The following is a 17,331-nucleotide window of genomic DNA, read 5'->3' as shown; positions in this document are numbered from 1 at the left end:
TTACATTCTTCAAGTGCCTTCAAATATTTCTTGAATCCGTAGTACAATTTTTACCAACGTAGATAAATTGATCGATAGCTGATTGTGAGAATTATTTGAACGTCGGATGAAGTGAAGAGACGAAGAATTGAACAGCGAAATTTAATATGTGCTCGAAGGGTTAAAACGTCGCCGGCTCGAAATTCTCTCGGACGACTTCCGGCAAATTGCTGGGGCAACGAAACTGGAAGTTGGTTATATCGACAGGCAGGACACTAAGGAAGAACGACGAATGCGTGCTAAATCGAGGGGTTTAGGAGTCGTAAGCGACCGGAAGCGCGGTCGTTCCTCCGATGAATATTAACTCGGCAATTCGCCCTCGTCGCCCGCGAAAAGACGAAATTTTCCAAAACGACGTTTTCCAACTGAATTCTAATACGACGATTCTCCGCGATTGCATTACCTGGCCGAATTTAACTTTATCTTGCAGAAGTGATGAAGTGCGTGATCCTGAATTTCTTATTTCACTCCCTCCCTCTTTATATATGTTTACATGTATCGTTTTTTATAATTGTAACAAAATTAAAGATTTACTTGAAGAATGCGTGTGAATATGAAAAAATTAAAAATTTACCGTAAATAATATAAAAATGTATACATACATTTACATATCGTATTTTATATTTTTACTTGAATATGTATATGTATATTAAATTAATAAATTAACGTAAAAATTTTTTCGCATGTTTTAAATTTTATGGCGCATATTTAAAAGGTTCACGAATATTATAAACATCAAGGACGATAATTATAACAAAAATAAATATTTACTTTCACATATACACAGACATATTTAAATCTTATATTTAATAATAAATAATAAATGCGAGTACATTAAATTAATGGTTAATAAAATTCATTGCGCGTATTGAAAAAACTCACGAATGTTGCGAATGTTCAGGACAATTAAGTAATAAATTAATGGACATTAAAATTAATTGATACAAATTTGTAATATTAATAATTATTTTAATTATTTAATTATTTTAATAAATATATATATATATATACTGTTACTCTTTCGCTTCCCTGACTTTTCTGTTAAAACCCAAAAATTTGATGACTGCCCCTAAAATACGATTCAAGTCTCTGGTTGGAAAACGATGTTACGATGTCATAAAAATTGATGTGGCTGAACAATACAACACTTTTGGAGGTTTTCTCCTGCCATGCACGCCGGTACCGAAAACATGCGCCGGAAAAGCGAACTGACTGCCCGGAACTGATCAGATCCGACAGACAGAGAGATTTAATTGAAATTCCGGATCGATACATTCGTGGGCGTTCGATATACACACCGTGTTACGTTATCTCGGGAACAAACGCGAAGGTGAATTTCAGGAGGAATGATTACCGATCCATAGATGAGAAAAGCAACAGAATCTTCACTTGAAAAGAAAAGCACCATTTTTTTATCATTTATTTCTCAATACTTGGCTTTATTTCGAGTTTTATCTTTTATTATCTTAAATCCATCGTTTACAGTGCTCTGAATAACCAATACGTTTTCGTTTACGTATAATTGGAAAGGAGAAAAACAGTTGAGGGTAAAACCGATTAAATATTATTTGTAAAATAAACTCACAGCGTTCGTTCTCTATTTAGATCTCAAAGCCTTTATGCCCGAATTCGTATCGTCCGGGGAAAAAAACATTTGATTAAACGGTAGGAAAGATTTGTTCGGAATAGGTAACAAAGGTTCCGGACGCAGAAAAAGATCCGGAAAGAATCGCAGTGGGGTTTTCTCTCTCTCATACGAGCCAACATTGTGTCCCACGGGATCTCTACATGACAGTATCATGATGACGAGGCTCTTTGACGCGGACATCGAAAACGAGTATCGTTTTGTCGACGATAGCGATTGACATTTTGCAACGCTTTTTGCGACAATCGTCCCCGCGTCCTCTGCCCCTCTTTTTATTTTGAATGGAAGCGTCAAAGGCGCATCTTCGTGTGATCATCCGAATTTTGCGCTCTTTTTTTTTTTTTTTCAATCGCAACGACAGCGTTTCAAATCGAACGCGTGCAGCACTTTTCCGATTGATGCCACCCTTTTTTTTAGCTGTTGTTATTACGAACGTTTGAAATTAAAAAAAAGTCCGATTATCGCTTCAGCTATAAATCCACAATCATAGATCACCTCTTAAAACTCGATAAAACAGAAAGGGATTTTAGAAAGATTGAATCAGCTGTCCCTGTAGAATTTAATTGGCACAACATTTTTTTAGATAATATATAAAAATTACTCTTTCAAATATTGTATGAAAGTGTTCAGCATAAAAGTGACGTTATACGGTCAATAAAACTGGTCGGTAATATTAGATAAATAATAGTGACAGTACGCATCAATATTTTTAGTATTTTTATAAACTTACACGGTCAGTATTATCGGCAATATATTTCACTTAGTTTTATGTGCAATATCTATCGCACTATGACATACTGTGACATGGATTTATTAGCAGCGCTTTATTAAAAACGATGCTGATACTCGAGAATCAAAATCCAGATCACCGTCAGTATTCTACGTCAATCCGTCAGTATTAACACACACGATCAATAATATATCGTCCGTATAATTTGTTAACACTGACAGTATTATTGACTGTGTAGAGTCACCTGAACAGTCCGCAGGATTTCTGAAATACTTCCGAGTTAAAAAAAAAAAGATCGAAAGGTAAATATCCATCTACTTTATGCAAACAACTTAAAATAGAAAATGAAAATTTTTTTTTTAAACTCAAAGTCACGTTGAATTTATTTAAATAACACCAATTTTTTTTCATAATATCGTAAGGGTTGAATTTAATTCTTTAAACGAATTTAACGGAAATGTCACTTTTATTGTTTTTAATCTTATTGATATTTAACATTAAATTTCCATCATTATTTTAAACAGTAATACTTATATCTAAGAAATGCAAACATAAAAAGCTGTCTAAAAATTATTTTGGCATTGCAAGCACATAATATCCATCAGTGAGGAAAAATTGTAACTAATGTAATATTATATAAAATAGCTGTAATTTATTAAAAAGAGCAGAGCTTTGTATTCCAGAAGAAGATAAGCAATTTAAATATTTTACATAACTTGCAATTTTTTTTACTGATTAATATTTTTATAATAAATAAATAAATATATTATATATATATATATATATATATGTGTCTGTTAATTTTAACTTAGACGTATAATGGACTTTCTGAGACATGCAAAAATGTAAAAATTAATATTGCGTTACGTCTCAAAAAGTCCATTATACGTCTTTATGTATTACATTACTTAATATTTTAAATAATATAAAAAGAAAAATTATTTTTTTTTTCTCAAGAGTCGGAGGAAAATTTATGCTATAACAAAAATTATATAAATTAAATTTTAATAAATTCACTCCGACTAGATTACTCTAGAATATCGAAAAATATAAATATATCGATACTGAATTAAGGTTGCTTGGTTGTTACACGTTACACATGCAACGTGCAGATTATGGGGCGAAAGAAGAAATCTTTTGCATGTTATAATATTTCAATTATTCTCGGTGAATAGCCTCTTTGATCTCAATCTTATCATTGCTATTCATCATTATCTCGTTCTCGTTCTATGTAACGTATTTCTATTACATAAATGTCGAATGGAGGTACAGTAAGGATCTCCTTTGAGCTTCTAATATAGGCTGATGAATGAATCCCATCAGGTTTAGCCTAGGATATCCTACTTACCGAGTACAGAGAGAGTGATGTCGCCCTCCAAAGTGGTTGTGTCGTTACGTGCCTGGCAAGAGTACCGTCCCGCATCCGAGGCTCTCATCTCCTGCGTGTAGATCGTTTGATTCGCGCTCTCGGGATACAGGATAAAGTGGCTCTCGCCGCCTGGCCAAGGGTAAGCCCTGTTATCCTTGTACCTGAAATAGAAGTAACGTAAACGCATTATGGTTACGAGCAAATAATCTCCATCACATGTTTGTCCGAGGTAAACGTAAAAAATAAATACAAAGATCGATTTTAAGAGACCGACATATAGAGTGTTTCCTAAACATTGGATAATATTTTAGGAGCTAATTTTACGAAGAAAAGCTTTTACAGAACATACAATCTCAAAGGCCTTGTTTCGAAAGTAGAGTAAAAATTCTATAAAGTTATTATTTTTTTATTCACTCCTGAAAAGATTTTTAAAAGATTAATTTTTTGTCCTTTTTTTGCGGGGGTATAATTATAATAACAAAATTGCAATCTACAAGAGTAAAAATCTGTAAAAATTTAATTTAATTACCTAAATCACGTTTTTGTGTCACTTTTTAGAAAACTTCGTTATAGATAAATGAAGATAATATCCTATCTAATTATGAGTTAAAAAAACATTTCTTTCTTAAAAAAAAATTCATATTTCTCTTCATAAAATAATCTCATAGGTAGACTCCTAAAATATTGGACAGTATTTGAGAAATAACCAGCGTATGGAAAAAACATATTTTTGGAATCTATCTACCTTCGATAAAAACAAACAATAATAAATTTGCATTACGCAAAATATAAAAAAAAATGTAAAATTGTTATAACAGAGAGCATTTCTGGAGACAAACGTACTTTATCTTTTATTTTAAACAATATTAAGTAAACGTGTTCAAGAAATGAAGATCTTTTACTTTCTTCCATCAGTTCAGAAAAAAAAAACGACATTTTATCAAGTTAAATTCATTTATTAAAATCTTTTTCTTCGTTATATATATATATAGGAAACAGTATTTCGTGATTTGTTTTCAGATGAGCGATGAAGGGATGCGTTTATCGAGTGAGAGTTTTGAAAATCGACGGAGAAAAGGGCGGATATTTTTCAGGAAACAATAATTTATCGCGGGGAAGGGGTCGGTCGATCGTCTTGAAACACGTCGTACTCAAGAACAAGCCCGATATTTCCGGGACGGGAATATCGATGGCTGTTCTTGAGAGCATTCGTTCCGTCGTAAAGATAAAAGTCGAGGGAACGAGCGCTCCTCGACAAACACTCGAAGTAGGGAAGAATCAAGAGCATTGAACCGTACGCGAAAATAAATCGTCCTGACTACTTCCGTCGCCCCCGTCGCCAATGACTTCGTTAATTTGTCGTTACCGTTGCATTTGCCTTCCCCTCATTATTTGCTACCGTCAATAATACCGTTAATAGTTAATAGCTGCATAAAACACTCGTTATCAAAGAATAGCTTAACAACGGCGAAAATAAATGCAACGTAGCGGAGAAATATAATAACGATGGTAAATGTTACACAATAATGCTAGAGTACATAACAATAGCAGCATAATTATAACAATAATAGAGCTGTTACGATAATCACGTTATTGTCACTCTTATCTTTTACGCCAATTATCGAATAAAAATAGCAATTTGATTTACAATTATTCTTGTCCTACTCTGCCAACGAGTACGAATAATCTCCAATTCTTTTTTCTTCCGCAAGAATTGTATTTTTATCATAATTTCTAATTTCGCATTTACATTTCCAAGTTGATCGATCCCGGTTACGAAACCTCCTTTCGTCTTTGGGATAAGGATTCAATGATGTTCCCGTGAGAGGCGAAGAAAGACTCTCCCGTGTAATTCAATTTTTACTACGTAAATCTATTTTCCTTTTTGCTGGCGGATCAAAAAGGCGCGCGTAGATCCTGCGAATTTTTTCGGTTGTCCAGAAATTTATGCCTTTTTCAGGTGTAATTACGAACGGAATTGTTTATTCCTTGATTCCATTCGATTTCTTAACCAATGATTTTATTTTCTGCACAGCGACCATTATTCATTTCCTGTGTAAGAAAAATACTTCCATATATCTTACATTTTTGCTCCTGGATACTTGAACAATCGTATATATTCTTGATTCTTATTGCCAGCCCGATATCTGAGATCCCAACTATAAATCTCAGAAGATACATTTGGAGGATTAAAAGCGCAGGTTTTGGATTCTTTTTCATCTTTGAGCTTCAACTCCTTAAATTTTGGATTATTAAATTCCCATATATTGAGAGGAGACCGAGCTCAGTTATCATACTTTTTGATTATCGAAAAGCTAATAACTCAATGTATGATGGAGCATTTTCTTCTTTTTATTTACTTTTCTTATTCTTTTTACTATACTTTTCTTCTTTTGATTCTGTACATTGCTGATATAATATTAAAATGTTGCTTAAAATGATTTGCGTGTGCAGATTATTTACAACAATTTGGTCTTCTCTACATCTATTTCGAATTTGTGAACTTTAAATTGTTATTAGATTCTCGAGTCCTTAAACTCTTGAATTTTTGTGTCTCGAATCCTGAATATCGTGTCTTAGAGCTATTTTCATTTTGCATAAGTTCTCAGTTTCCTTCTTGCTTTCCTTAAGTATTTATATTTATATATAATCGTTTTTACAGTTCACGTTTCTTTTTTGCAATCATCAAGTGACAGAACTGTCCTCAACGAAAGTATCTCTTTAGCAATAAATTCTCACGCGAGGGAATCCACAATCCCCGTTATATTCATGAAATTTTCGCAGATGGCAATTTCTCCATCATCACGACGTCGTAAATAAAAGATTTTTAATAAACTGAACGACTCATCGTCATTCCCGAAGGACGATCGGCAATTTCGCCGTCACCATTAAGGATTCCTTTATTAAAGCTCTCTTCCTGCATCGACAGGATTTCTTTTACGAGCCACTGTTACGGGCGTACTTTGAATAAGAATTTTTAATAAAGAGCGCTTCCCTCCCCTCCGCCACGACTGCCTTTTTGCCAAGATAATTCCGAACTGGTTCAGATTCTAACAAGGATTCTTCTGCGTAGCGGAACTTCCGAAGACTAATAAAAGACACCAAAACATTTGAAGATCCGAGGACACAAAATTCAGAATTTGCGGTAACGCTAAGATCAGAACACGTCAGAGAGAGACGAGAGAGAGAGAGAGAGAGAGGGGGGGGAGGGAGAGAGAGAGAGAATTCAGTTTTTTGAATAAATCTCTGAAAAAAGGGATTTTCCGATTAACCACTGTAAGGCGGGTATTCATAAGTCGGTTCTTATTTCAAGATCGTCTTAAGTAATGTCTTAAAACGCTAATGCGATTCTCTGGCCGGTATTCATAGTCGATTCTTATATTCAAGACTCTTAACAGTCTTAAGATGTCACGAACCAGAGCCGTTATTAGCATCTTAAGACATTACTTAAAACGATCTTAAAATGAAAATCGATTTTGAATATCGGCCTCTGATTGGTTCGTAACACTTCAAGATTGAACTTAAAACAGTCTTGAATATAAGATTATGAATAGCGGTTAACATTCTTTTTTTTTTTATAGTAAAGTGTATAAAAATTGTAGTTTAAATTTATAAATTCTTAAATAATTGGAACTTAAACTTCGGATCTTTATATTAAAAATGTTTCGACTCTAAATTACATTTTTAACTTTGAATCTAGTATTGTAACGTAAAATTGTCTGCAGCTTAAGACGCCAAATTAATTTCCATTGGGCTCCCCCCAATCAAAGTAAAACGGAAGGAAAATCTAATTGCGAGATACGAGAGTTATATAAAAATATTATATGAGAGCTGCTGAAGTGTTCGGTTATTTGCAGCGAGAGATTTGCAAAAATGACTGTTTAATTATTATTGTACTCGAGCGTGTGGCGTGCTGTTATCGGATCGCGAATTATACTCGGTCGTTAAACTCCATTTCCAATGCACGCGGAGCGTGCATTCTGAAAATGTTCAGGGATCACTGGCTATCCTTAATAACCTGCAACATGGTCAACTCGCGTAATTAACGCCAATTTTATTTCGATGAATTTGTCTGGCATATTTGTTGAATAATTGCTGGCTCCTCTCCCGTATTTTACATCCATTTTGACGAATTAATTAATAATACATTATCGGTAATAAATAGGCATTGTGACACCAAATTTAATTAAGATAATAATGAGTAAAGAACGTTAATGAAACTTAAATGAATAGCGCAATAAAAGTAGACAATAACAAAAACAAATGACAGTAGGACTGAGAGTTACATAAATACAATCGAATTGAAGGAATTAATAAATTAAAAACTATTAATAAGTTAAAAACTAAGTAAATGAGAATTTTTCAATGATTTCAATAATTATCTTTCCAATTTTCACATTGTTTTGAGCATTGTTTTGAGAAGTGAAACAACAAGAGACTGCTAGTATAAATAAACTCAATTTGTTCTTGTTATTCAAATGACGTTCATGTATTTGCATTTGTTCTCTAAAGAGAGAGATTGTGAATAAAATTGTAATTAGTAATACAAACGTTAGTCATTCCATTTCCATCTACATACAAATATTACACGTATTTATATTTCGTCTTATTGTTAGCTAGCTCCAACACTTTACGTAAATCTACTATATCGATATACGAGTATATCGTTTTGATTGTCAAAATAACAGAAATACAATTTATGGTCGTATTTTAACATAATAAAAGTTTCTATTAGAAATTTGTGTTTGGGGATTACGACGTGCATCCTTCGCTAAATAATTGCTCGTTATTCTCGTCGCGCAAAAATCGCGTTGGCGAAATGGCCTCCATCCGTTTGATAGTACTCGCGAAATGGGATACCTGTCTTTTTCGCTGGCTGGCTCATTGTTACAATAATTGGCTGTTATCCTTTGTCCTTTTGGAAAAAAAAAAGCCAAAGTTTGTCGTCGTGCTCAATTATCTATTTACATCGACAGAAGTCCATGTTTTTTTTTCGTTAGAAACATAAAACAGGCCTTATTTCATTTATATGTCGCGATTTGCAATTATTACGGGTTACGCGAAAAACAGTAAAGATTCGCTAAATAAACCGTGGGTTTGTTTCTTATTTCGGCACTAAATTGCAATAGAATTTTTTTCTCACTTTAGCCAAGGGTATCAAACAAAAAAACCAACCGACAGAAAAATATATACTGTACGCAAATAATTATTTGTTTCAAGTGTTTCGAAAGTTCCGAAAATCTATAAATTCGTCACAAGCATCCGAATTTATTCAAAATATACTCCAAATCTTAATAAGTTCAATATTTCAATCAAGATTATTAAATTAAAACAAATTGAATTTTATTATTAGATATATAAAGTTACTTCTTGGATCAACTTTATAACATCCCTAAAAAAAAAATTCTTGTTATGAGTACACATTAATAAAGTTTCTCTAAAATTTGTAATAAGTATCTACATTTTAAGATTATTATCAAGAACATTTCCTTGCTACAAATAATCGTTACTTAAAAGAAGGGAAGTAAATTATATTTACTTAAAATAAGTAATATTTTCTTTGGAACCAAATATGACTTTTTCTGTGTGTATTTCACTTAAGTTCTAAAAATATACACAAATTCAGCTATAAAAAAAAATCTCGAGTTAACCAGTGCCAGTCGATTATACTTAGATATATGCCAATCGAATGTACTTTTCCGAAATTTGCTACCAACCTTTTGTCGGCCCGATAATTCAAGTATAACAAAATAAAAATGAAAATCCGCAAAATGATAAAATCGTTTAAACGAGAATTTAAAGGAGATTTTGCGCAGCGAGTATAATTCATAGATCCTCGTCGTCGCGACAAATGGCGTAAAAGCGACTCATTAATCTCGCCGAACATGTTTTGGCGATGCAGCGAAACGCAAAATCGCAAATTGTGGATTACATAAATTAATCATCGGGCCTGTCGGACGCCACGCCAAAATCAAACGGCATCCCAAAGCGAGCCGTTCGACAGCTATTCGCGATGCGCAAACGGTTCAAGTTGAGTCTCGAGAGCGAGTCACCGTTCGTGAATAATTTTCAGAATCGTCCCCTCCGCCTCGTGAATGGGAGATAATTGACGAGTTAATTGAATCAGTCACGGGTCACTAGTCGAATAACCCGAAAGGAAAGATGGGGTGGATTGACTCTTTCTAAGAATAAAGAAAAATGCGATTCTTCGAAACACCGGCAGCTCTAAATTGGCCAATTAATTGAATCGGTCCGAAGGGGAAGTAACCCGGAAAGAAATATCTTTATTATTAAGTATTTCTCCGGCTATTAATATCGGAAAATGTCCGGAATGTGTAAACGTAATTGAAAGCTTAATTAAATTGTCCACCGTTAATTCTAAAAAAAAGAAATAATCTGGAACGAAATATCTTTATCATTAATCGATTATTAAACATATTAATGCCAGGAAATGTTAGAAGTTCAGAATTAATTAAATCGTTCACTGGATTCCAACCGGCCAATTTTGAAAGAGAAATCTCTCGAGAAGGTCTTTGTTATATTTTATTAATCGAGTATATCCTATCGATTATGGAAATAAAATGTCGAAAATGTGTAAATATAAAACGCGAGTAATAATTAGAGAAGAAAAGTTATATTGCTCACTGCGCTACAAATTAATTATGACAAGAAGATATATATATATATCTCAAGAAGGAAATATCTCCAGCTGAAATTTTCAGAATATTTTTTAATAAGAGATTAAAAAAGAAAAGTGATATGTCGGATAGATATATCAGATACAAAGGAAATATGTAGTTGTGGAAGATTAATAAAATAAATTGTATCTAAAAAAAAATTATAGGTACCAGGAAGAGAAAATGGAAGAAAGCTTCAGAGAAATGTCACTTGAGATTACTTTTCATAGAAGCAAAGAACGATTCGACGAAGAGAAAATAACAACATCGGAGAAATATCACTCGAAAAAGTCATTGAGTATGAACGGTATAATTTGATCAAATATATCACAGATCTAAGCTGTCAAATAATTCTGTCAATAGCGATTTGTTCCACGTAGAAAATATCTTAGCGAAAGATATTCCCTATTTCAAAAGCGAACGTCTATATTAAGATTGTATGTGTCATATCATGAAAATATTACCAAAAATGTAAAAATTTCATAATTTATGCCATTGTCTAAAAATCTGTGTAAAATTTAAAAATAATCCTCTTCTTATTATTTATAAGTTATTTAATTTTTTATTAGCCTTGATTCTTACGTGAAATTGAAATTCTGTAATTATTTGCAAATTTGATAAGGTCGTAGCATTAAAAATTAAATCATATTTTTAAATATACACTGAAAACAAATATAATCAATTTTAATAAACATTTAGTTAAATACTGCCAACTAAACATTTATTAAATATAAAGCTATATTTATTTGATACAAGGACTATTAATTTGATTTAGTAATCATTATTTTTATTGAATAAATATTTATTTATTAAAATAAACGTTTAATTGGTACTGAACTAAATATTTATTAAAATTGACCGTATTTTTTCTCAGCCTGCTAATAAAACACTAATATAAATATTTAGGTAAAAATTTATTTTTTTGTTTGACCTATTTATTTATTTAAAAGTTATTTACACCTAAAACACCTACAGTAAAATATAATCGTTTCGGTGTATAAAGCCATTATAAGCCAAATTACTTGTTTTATTCCTCGCACCTGATTCCAGAACGTATTTAAGACAAAACTTTATTGGCCAATTAGCTGATATTGCTTTTTCAGCTAATTTTTTGGCTATTATCTTTTAATTTAATTATCTGGCTAATTAGTGTTGTATAAAACATCCTTAAGTTTCGAGCCGTAATTTTCACGAATAACTTTCAGAATCGATCGAGAATTTATCGGTTTCTTTTATTTTCAGAGATACATGACATGAGGCTTAACAAGTTGTGTTGGAACAAAAAAGATGGATTTACCGGAAGAGATAATTGGGAGACTAATTAAACAGCTAAAGATTAATTCCGCGAGAGAGAACCATCTTCGGAGAATTAAATGTTACGTAATATTAGGAGCTCGCGTAGTCTCGCCGATCGATTCAGCGTTTCAACTCGCGAATGGATCGTTCGCCCGAAGTTTCATGGCGTTTCAGATTTACTTTCATTAGGGAAAACGAGAACGACGTCAGGAACACAGCGTGCCGTCGAGGCATGAATTTCGCATCCCGCCTCGCGAATTTCGGCGGATTTGCACGCTAATTAAGGCACGCTCGCTTCCATATTTAACGCCCGCGCATCGACTAAATGTCTCCGAATTCTCTTCATCCTGGTTTACGAGTTTATACATGGCGGAACATAAATCTTTCTAACGCAAAAGCATTTAGAAAATATTAGCCTCTTTGCCAGTAATATATTATATAATATACCGGAATCGACGAGGCTTATTAGGTCAAGGAAAAAACGCGGCAACGAACGCGATCCTGTTCCCTGTTGAAATGCAAAAGATTCCAAAGATTAAAGCTATTTCGTAGTTTCTACTTGACTTTCGCACTGAAAGACTCAAAATCCAGAGTCGAGACGTTTGCGTTTACTTTAACTTCGTTTGGTAAGTATGTACATCCGAATTAATTGCAAATTGTAACTATCGCGTTACGAATACATAACTTACGCATCAATATCCGCAGAGAATCACATTTTTACAGGCATTTTACTTGCATCAAATTTGTTCAATGGATGATTAACAAAAGGACCGTGACGAAGGAAAAACTCCTGAAGCGGAGAAAGGTCAGGAAATTTAAGAATAGATATTTAACGACGTACTGATCATCGCGGGGAGAATTAAAAAATTAATGAGGAACGGCGAAAACGAAGTGAAAGAGAAGCGGAAAGCTGAAACAAAATGAATAAAGATTATTAACGGACAATAATTATTCGAATAATTAGACGCAGATGGATTTTAATTGGGAAGAATTCAAGACCCGGCGCGTTCATGTTTTTTTTTTCCTCCTACCCTCCCACCTCGGCAATTTGTCACGTAAAATTCCCCGCGCTAATGAGCAAAAGTACGCGATCGAACGGCCGGCGATCCATAAAGGGACTTATCCCCGCCGGTCGCGAACACACCCGCAGGCACCGCGAATTAATCTCGCCTAATCGCGGAAATAAAAGAGGAGCTTCGCGGCGGAAGATTGAGCGTCCGCGTCGTGAGATGGATCTCCTGGAGCTCGGCGAGCGCCTCGCCCCGAAGAGGTCGAATGGGTCCTTCGTCCTTGCCAAAAGGCGGGCGACCACCATTTGTCCGTCTCGTTTGCAGCGGATCGGCAGCGAATGAGAAATTGCTGGAGGAATTGTGAAAAGGGAGCGAGCTGACGTGAGGGTGGCTGCGGATTTGTAGGAGCGGACCAAAAGGACGGTTTCCTGATTTCGGATTCTCCCGCTGCGTCGGGACGATTTTCGTTGAAAAGAATCGTCTCTCCTCCTCCGCTTTCTGCATCCCTGCCATCCCCCGCCGGGTAACCTTTCCTCAAATCGGCCATGGCAGCGGAATTGAATTTATAAAATTTAGATCTATCGGGATGTTGGATTTGGAAACAGAAGGTGTCAATCGTTGAATGTGAAAATATGCATAAATTTTTCGTGTAAATGTAGAACCTTCAATTTTGATTTTAAAAACAATGAAGCTTTCGTATAATATATAAATAAGAGTTCTCTTTCTAAAAAAAAGGCTATATGTGTTAAAGATTTCTTATTTATTGATAAAAAAAGAAAATAATAGACTATGAGGGAAGTAAGGATTTTACATTTTTTATGCAGCGACACCTACGTGAAGCTTTTGTATTTATTATTTTTTTATTCTCCTGCACTTGTATTCTTTTTTTCCTATTTACGTTCCTCGATAAAATCAAGTCTTTCTAGTTAATGTCTTAACTGTTATTTATTTATTTTTTTTTTTTTTTTGCTTTCATTATACTTCGTTGCATTCGTTCTACTAAGTCCAGCTAAGTTAATTTGTCATGCACAATTAAGTGCCGTTGTTATGTGTATGCCTCTGTGCATGCAGAGGTATGGATTTATGCGTCTTCATTATATCTCTCTGTTTCTTTCTTTTATATGCTCTGTAATTGATAAGCTGCATAGCAGTCTTGTCGATACCTTATCTTTTGCTTGCGCTAGTCTGTTTCTGTAGCATTTAATTCGTCAACCTTTAATACTTTATATCTTATCAGTGCCGTATGACAGCAATAAAAATTATTAACATTATCCTTATTATTATTACCAGGGTTGGGTAAGTTAACTTTTTTTTTTAACTAAGTTAAGTTAACGTTAACAGGCCTAAAAATTTAACTTAATTAAAATACATTAATCGATAATGAAATTAATTGAATAAAAAGTTGAGTTAATAAAAAAAGTAATTGAAAAGTTAAAAGTTAAATTCGGTACGAACAATAAACAAAAAACAGTTTGATCTAATTAAAAGTTTTACATAATTATTCGTATTTCTCCTTTCTCGCAGTGTATTTATCAAAGAATCCGGTTATTTTCGTTCACAAGTAATGATTATGCAACATAAAATTATATACTCATTAGCCTCTCGCATCGTATCTGAGGATTGACTTAAAAAAAAATCAACCTAAAAAAAGTTAACGTAGTTGCCGATAAAATGTAACTTAAGTTAAAAAGTTAAAAGTCTAAAATATAAACTTAACTTTTATCTTTTTCACTTAGAGCACTATACCCAACTCCTGATTGTTACTATTAAATAACTATTTTCTATGTGGAACTTGGACAAAAATTCACCAGTTCCCCGGTTTAATCCAAGAAATTCTGCAACATTTCACGAATCATCAAATCCCCCAACGACGGTAACACGATGAAAATTATACCGTTAATTTCTCAGATTTCTTTCCGGTTCCTGCAGGTATCACCGAGATAACAAAGTAAAGCACGTATTGATATCACGGAACCTCGGATCCTGCTCCGTTCCGCGGGCGCGGGTGAACGGGAACTGATATCGCGTATCTCGAACTCGGAACGACATTTGCGTATTAAGAGTCCCGGGCGTATATCGATTTCCCATAAGGACTTCTCTGAACTCGTTGTCGAGCCGGCGGGTGGCATACCTGGAAACGCGCGGCCCACGTGGCCCTCGAGGAATCGATCGCTTTATTACCGAGCAGCGGGCGGGTGCTGTGCGACGCGGACGAAGCACGAATTTATCGCGGCCGGGGGGTCGGTGCTCCTCGCCTCCTCGGTTCCGCGAACGCGATTAGGTGATTAGGGGCCCGGGAAAACGGCCTCGGTGATAACGGCGCGGTCAAAGAGAGAAAGTCACGGCGGAGCGCAATCGCCTGGAGAAATCGGAAACTCGCCCGGAAATCGATACTCGCGATTATCGAAGTCGCGTTGTGGCGGCTTGAATTATCGATGATTAAATATCGCGTACGCGGAAACCGTTGAATAAAGGCCTGGGCTTTTCGGCACTGTAAAGAGTATCGGTGAATTTATCACCCTGCGGTATTTATATACAACTCTCACCGCGTTGATGTTAACCTTTCGGATCCTAAATACACCGTAATGTATATCAAATTTGAAGACATTCGTTAAAATTATTAATTCTTTCATCGATATTTTTATCTCAGATCAAATGTACGTAACAACGTACGTGCGTGTTGAAAAAAAAACAGTCGAAACTTGGAAAAAATAAATTGCTTAATTTCGTTGCCTTTAAGTCGAATTTCAAAAAAAAAAAATACTTTAACATGGTTCAATAAAATCAGATCTAATGGGATTAATATTAACACCAACAGGTGTGTATTTAAATTACACTTATATATTTTTTTTTCATTCATTTCGAATTCTTTTGCATTCTTGCAAACGGAGGATTATTTATTTATTAATGCAGCAAATACCGCAAGTTTTGAAGTCTGGAACTTTATATAATAATTAATAAGGCCTAATATTGTTCGAATCTGTAGCAACATTCATCATGACGTGGATTTAAATGATAATCCACATGTTAGCGTTAACATTAACACCAACACAGTGAAAATTATATGGATCGCATATTATATACATCGCATGGTGTTATTAAATCCACACCGATATTTTTGGAAGTACAAATATTTTCTACTTTTGGTAAGGCTGATCTCTCTCCTTCACTGCGGAAGAAAGGACGAATACTCCGATCGGGAGTACTAGTTTCGACTATCGCTACGTTAGCGTCAAAGGCACGATTGTGAAGAGACCTGTGCAACGCAGCCGCTGCAACGCCATCGAAAGCCACAAAGAGAATCCTTTGAAAATATCAAATACTTTTCGCAGACCACGAGCTATTTCACCAACCAAGGGAAGTTGATAGTTGGAATAAGAAAGATTTCTTTCCAAAAGGAACAGCTTATTAGATGGGCTTCTTTACTTTATTCAATAAGAGAACATCGTTTCAATAATTGTCGAGGTTTATAAAAGTTATTAATTAGCTAAAAGTAATTTGCTTGCATCAGACAAGATATACATATAAGATAGCAAAGAAAATTTTATACACTTAACGATCAACCATTTTTCAATAATTTTAAACGCACTTTTATGCCAATTTACTTGTAACTTCAGATCATGTAAATTCAATCGAAACGAGTCAAATTTAAGACTTCGCTTTCTGAGTCACAAATTTCAAATTAAAGGAGCACGAAGTGTTTCTAAGGTAACCGTACGAAATACGATCCAAATGTTACTTTTTCATCCTCACTGTACTGTAAATACTTGAAAATGCCGTATTCTCTTTACGTTCATAAATGTTTCTGCTTTTTAATCCGACCGTCAGTTTTCAATTTTGAACTCTTTCCCAAGAGTCATCCACTTTTTTCGGAAAGCGAAGACATTAGGCTCAGTAAAAAAATGTGAAAAAAATCCGAAAGCTTAGACGGACCACATATAGGGTGATTTTATTCTTAATCGTTCCCCCACGGACCTTTGCTCTCCACATTTATTTTGTCTTCGATCTCCACTTGGTCCTCCACTCACTCTCGATTTTCGGCGGCCGTTACATCCCTCATTCGTCCGACGATCGCGCTGACTTTCTGCGCTCACAGCGACGCGGAAACTCACGGCACGAAGAGCGCGCCATTCGTAGACGAAGTTCCGGGAAAAGTTCTCTACCGGACAGAGAAATTTTCCAGGGAAAAGCACGGATTGCCGGCGTCTAGCCGGCCAGTTATCCCACGACGACGTCGTGGAAAAACGACGACCGGAAGGCGAGAGAGGTCAGCCGGGGTTCACGCGAGTTCGACGGCCGGTCGATTCCGGAAATCGGAAGGGATGACGTCGTAGATACGAGTAAGTGCCGCTGATGCCCAACGCAGCTACCCCGATATCCCGATACCGGGGAGATAACTCTCGATACCTCTCCCGTAGATACCGAAATTTACGGCCAGGGTCTTGAATGTTTAATTGTCATTAGAATTAGGTGCACTTCGTGCCTCCGTATTAAATTTACGGAGTTCATAAATTCCGATCCTCTTAAGAATCTCAGCAGCTACAGCTTTGGATGAAAGTATAAAG

The 17,331-nt window shown here is 34.9% G+C and overlaps 1 protein-coding gene across 1 annotated transcript in view; it reads right to left on the bottom strand.

Annotated features, from left to right (window-relative positions):
* Positions 1–17,331, bottom strand: part of LOC108753774 (interleukin-1 receptor accessory protein-like 1) — a 243,830-nt gene that overhangs the window by 87,639 nt on the left and 138,860 nt on the right. The window contains exon 2 of the mRNA XM_018495666.1: positions 3,763–3,944. Within this exon, the coding sequence (XP_018351168.1) occupies positions 3,763–3,944 (182 nt within the window). The remainder of the gene's footprint in view (positions 1–3,762; positions 3,945–17,331) is intronic.

This window comes from Trachymyrmex septentrionalis, unplaced genomic scaffold (genome assembly GCF_001594115.1).
Source record: "Trachymyrmex septentrionalis isolate Tsep2-gDNA-1 unplaced genomic scaffold, Tsep1.0 scaffold114, whole genome shotgun sequence".
Taxonomy (NCBI): Eukaryota; Metazoa; Arthropoda; class Insecta; order Hymenoptera; family Formicidae; genus Trachymyrmex; species Trachymyrmex septentrionalis.
Note: the sequence above shows the minus strand (reverse complement) of the source record. Positions and strands in the feature narration are given on the sequence as shown.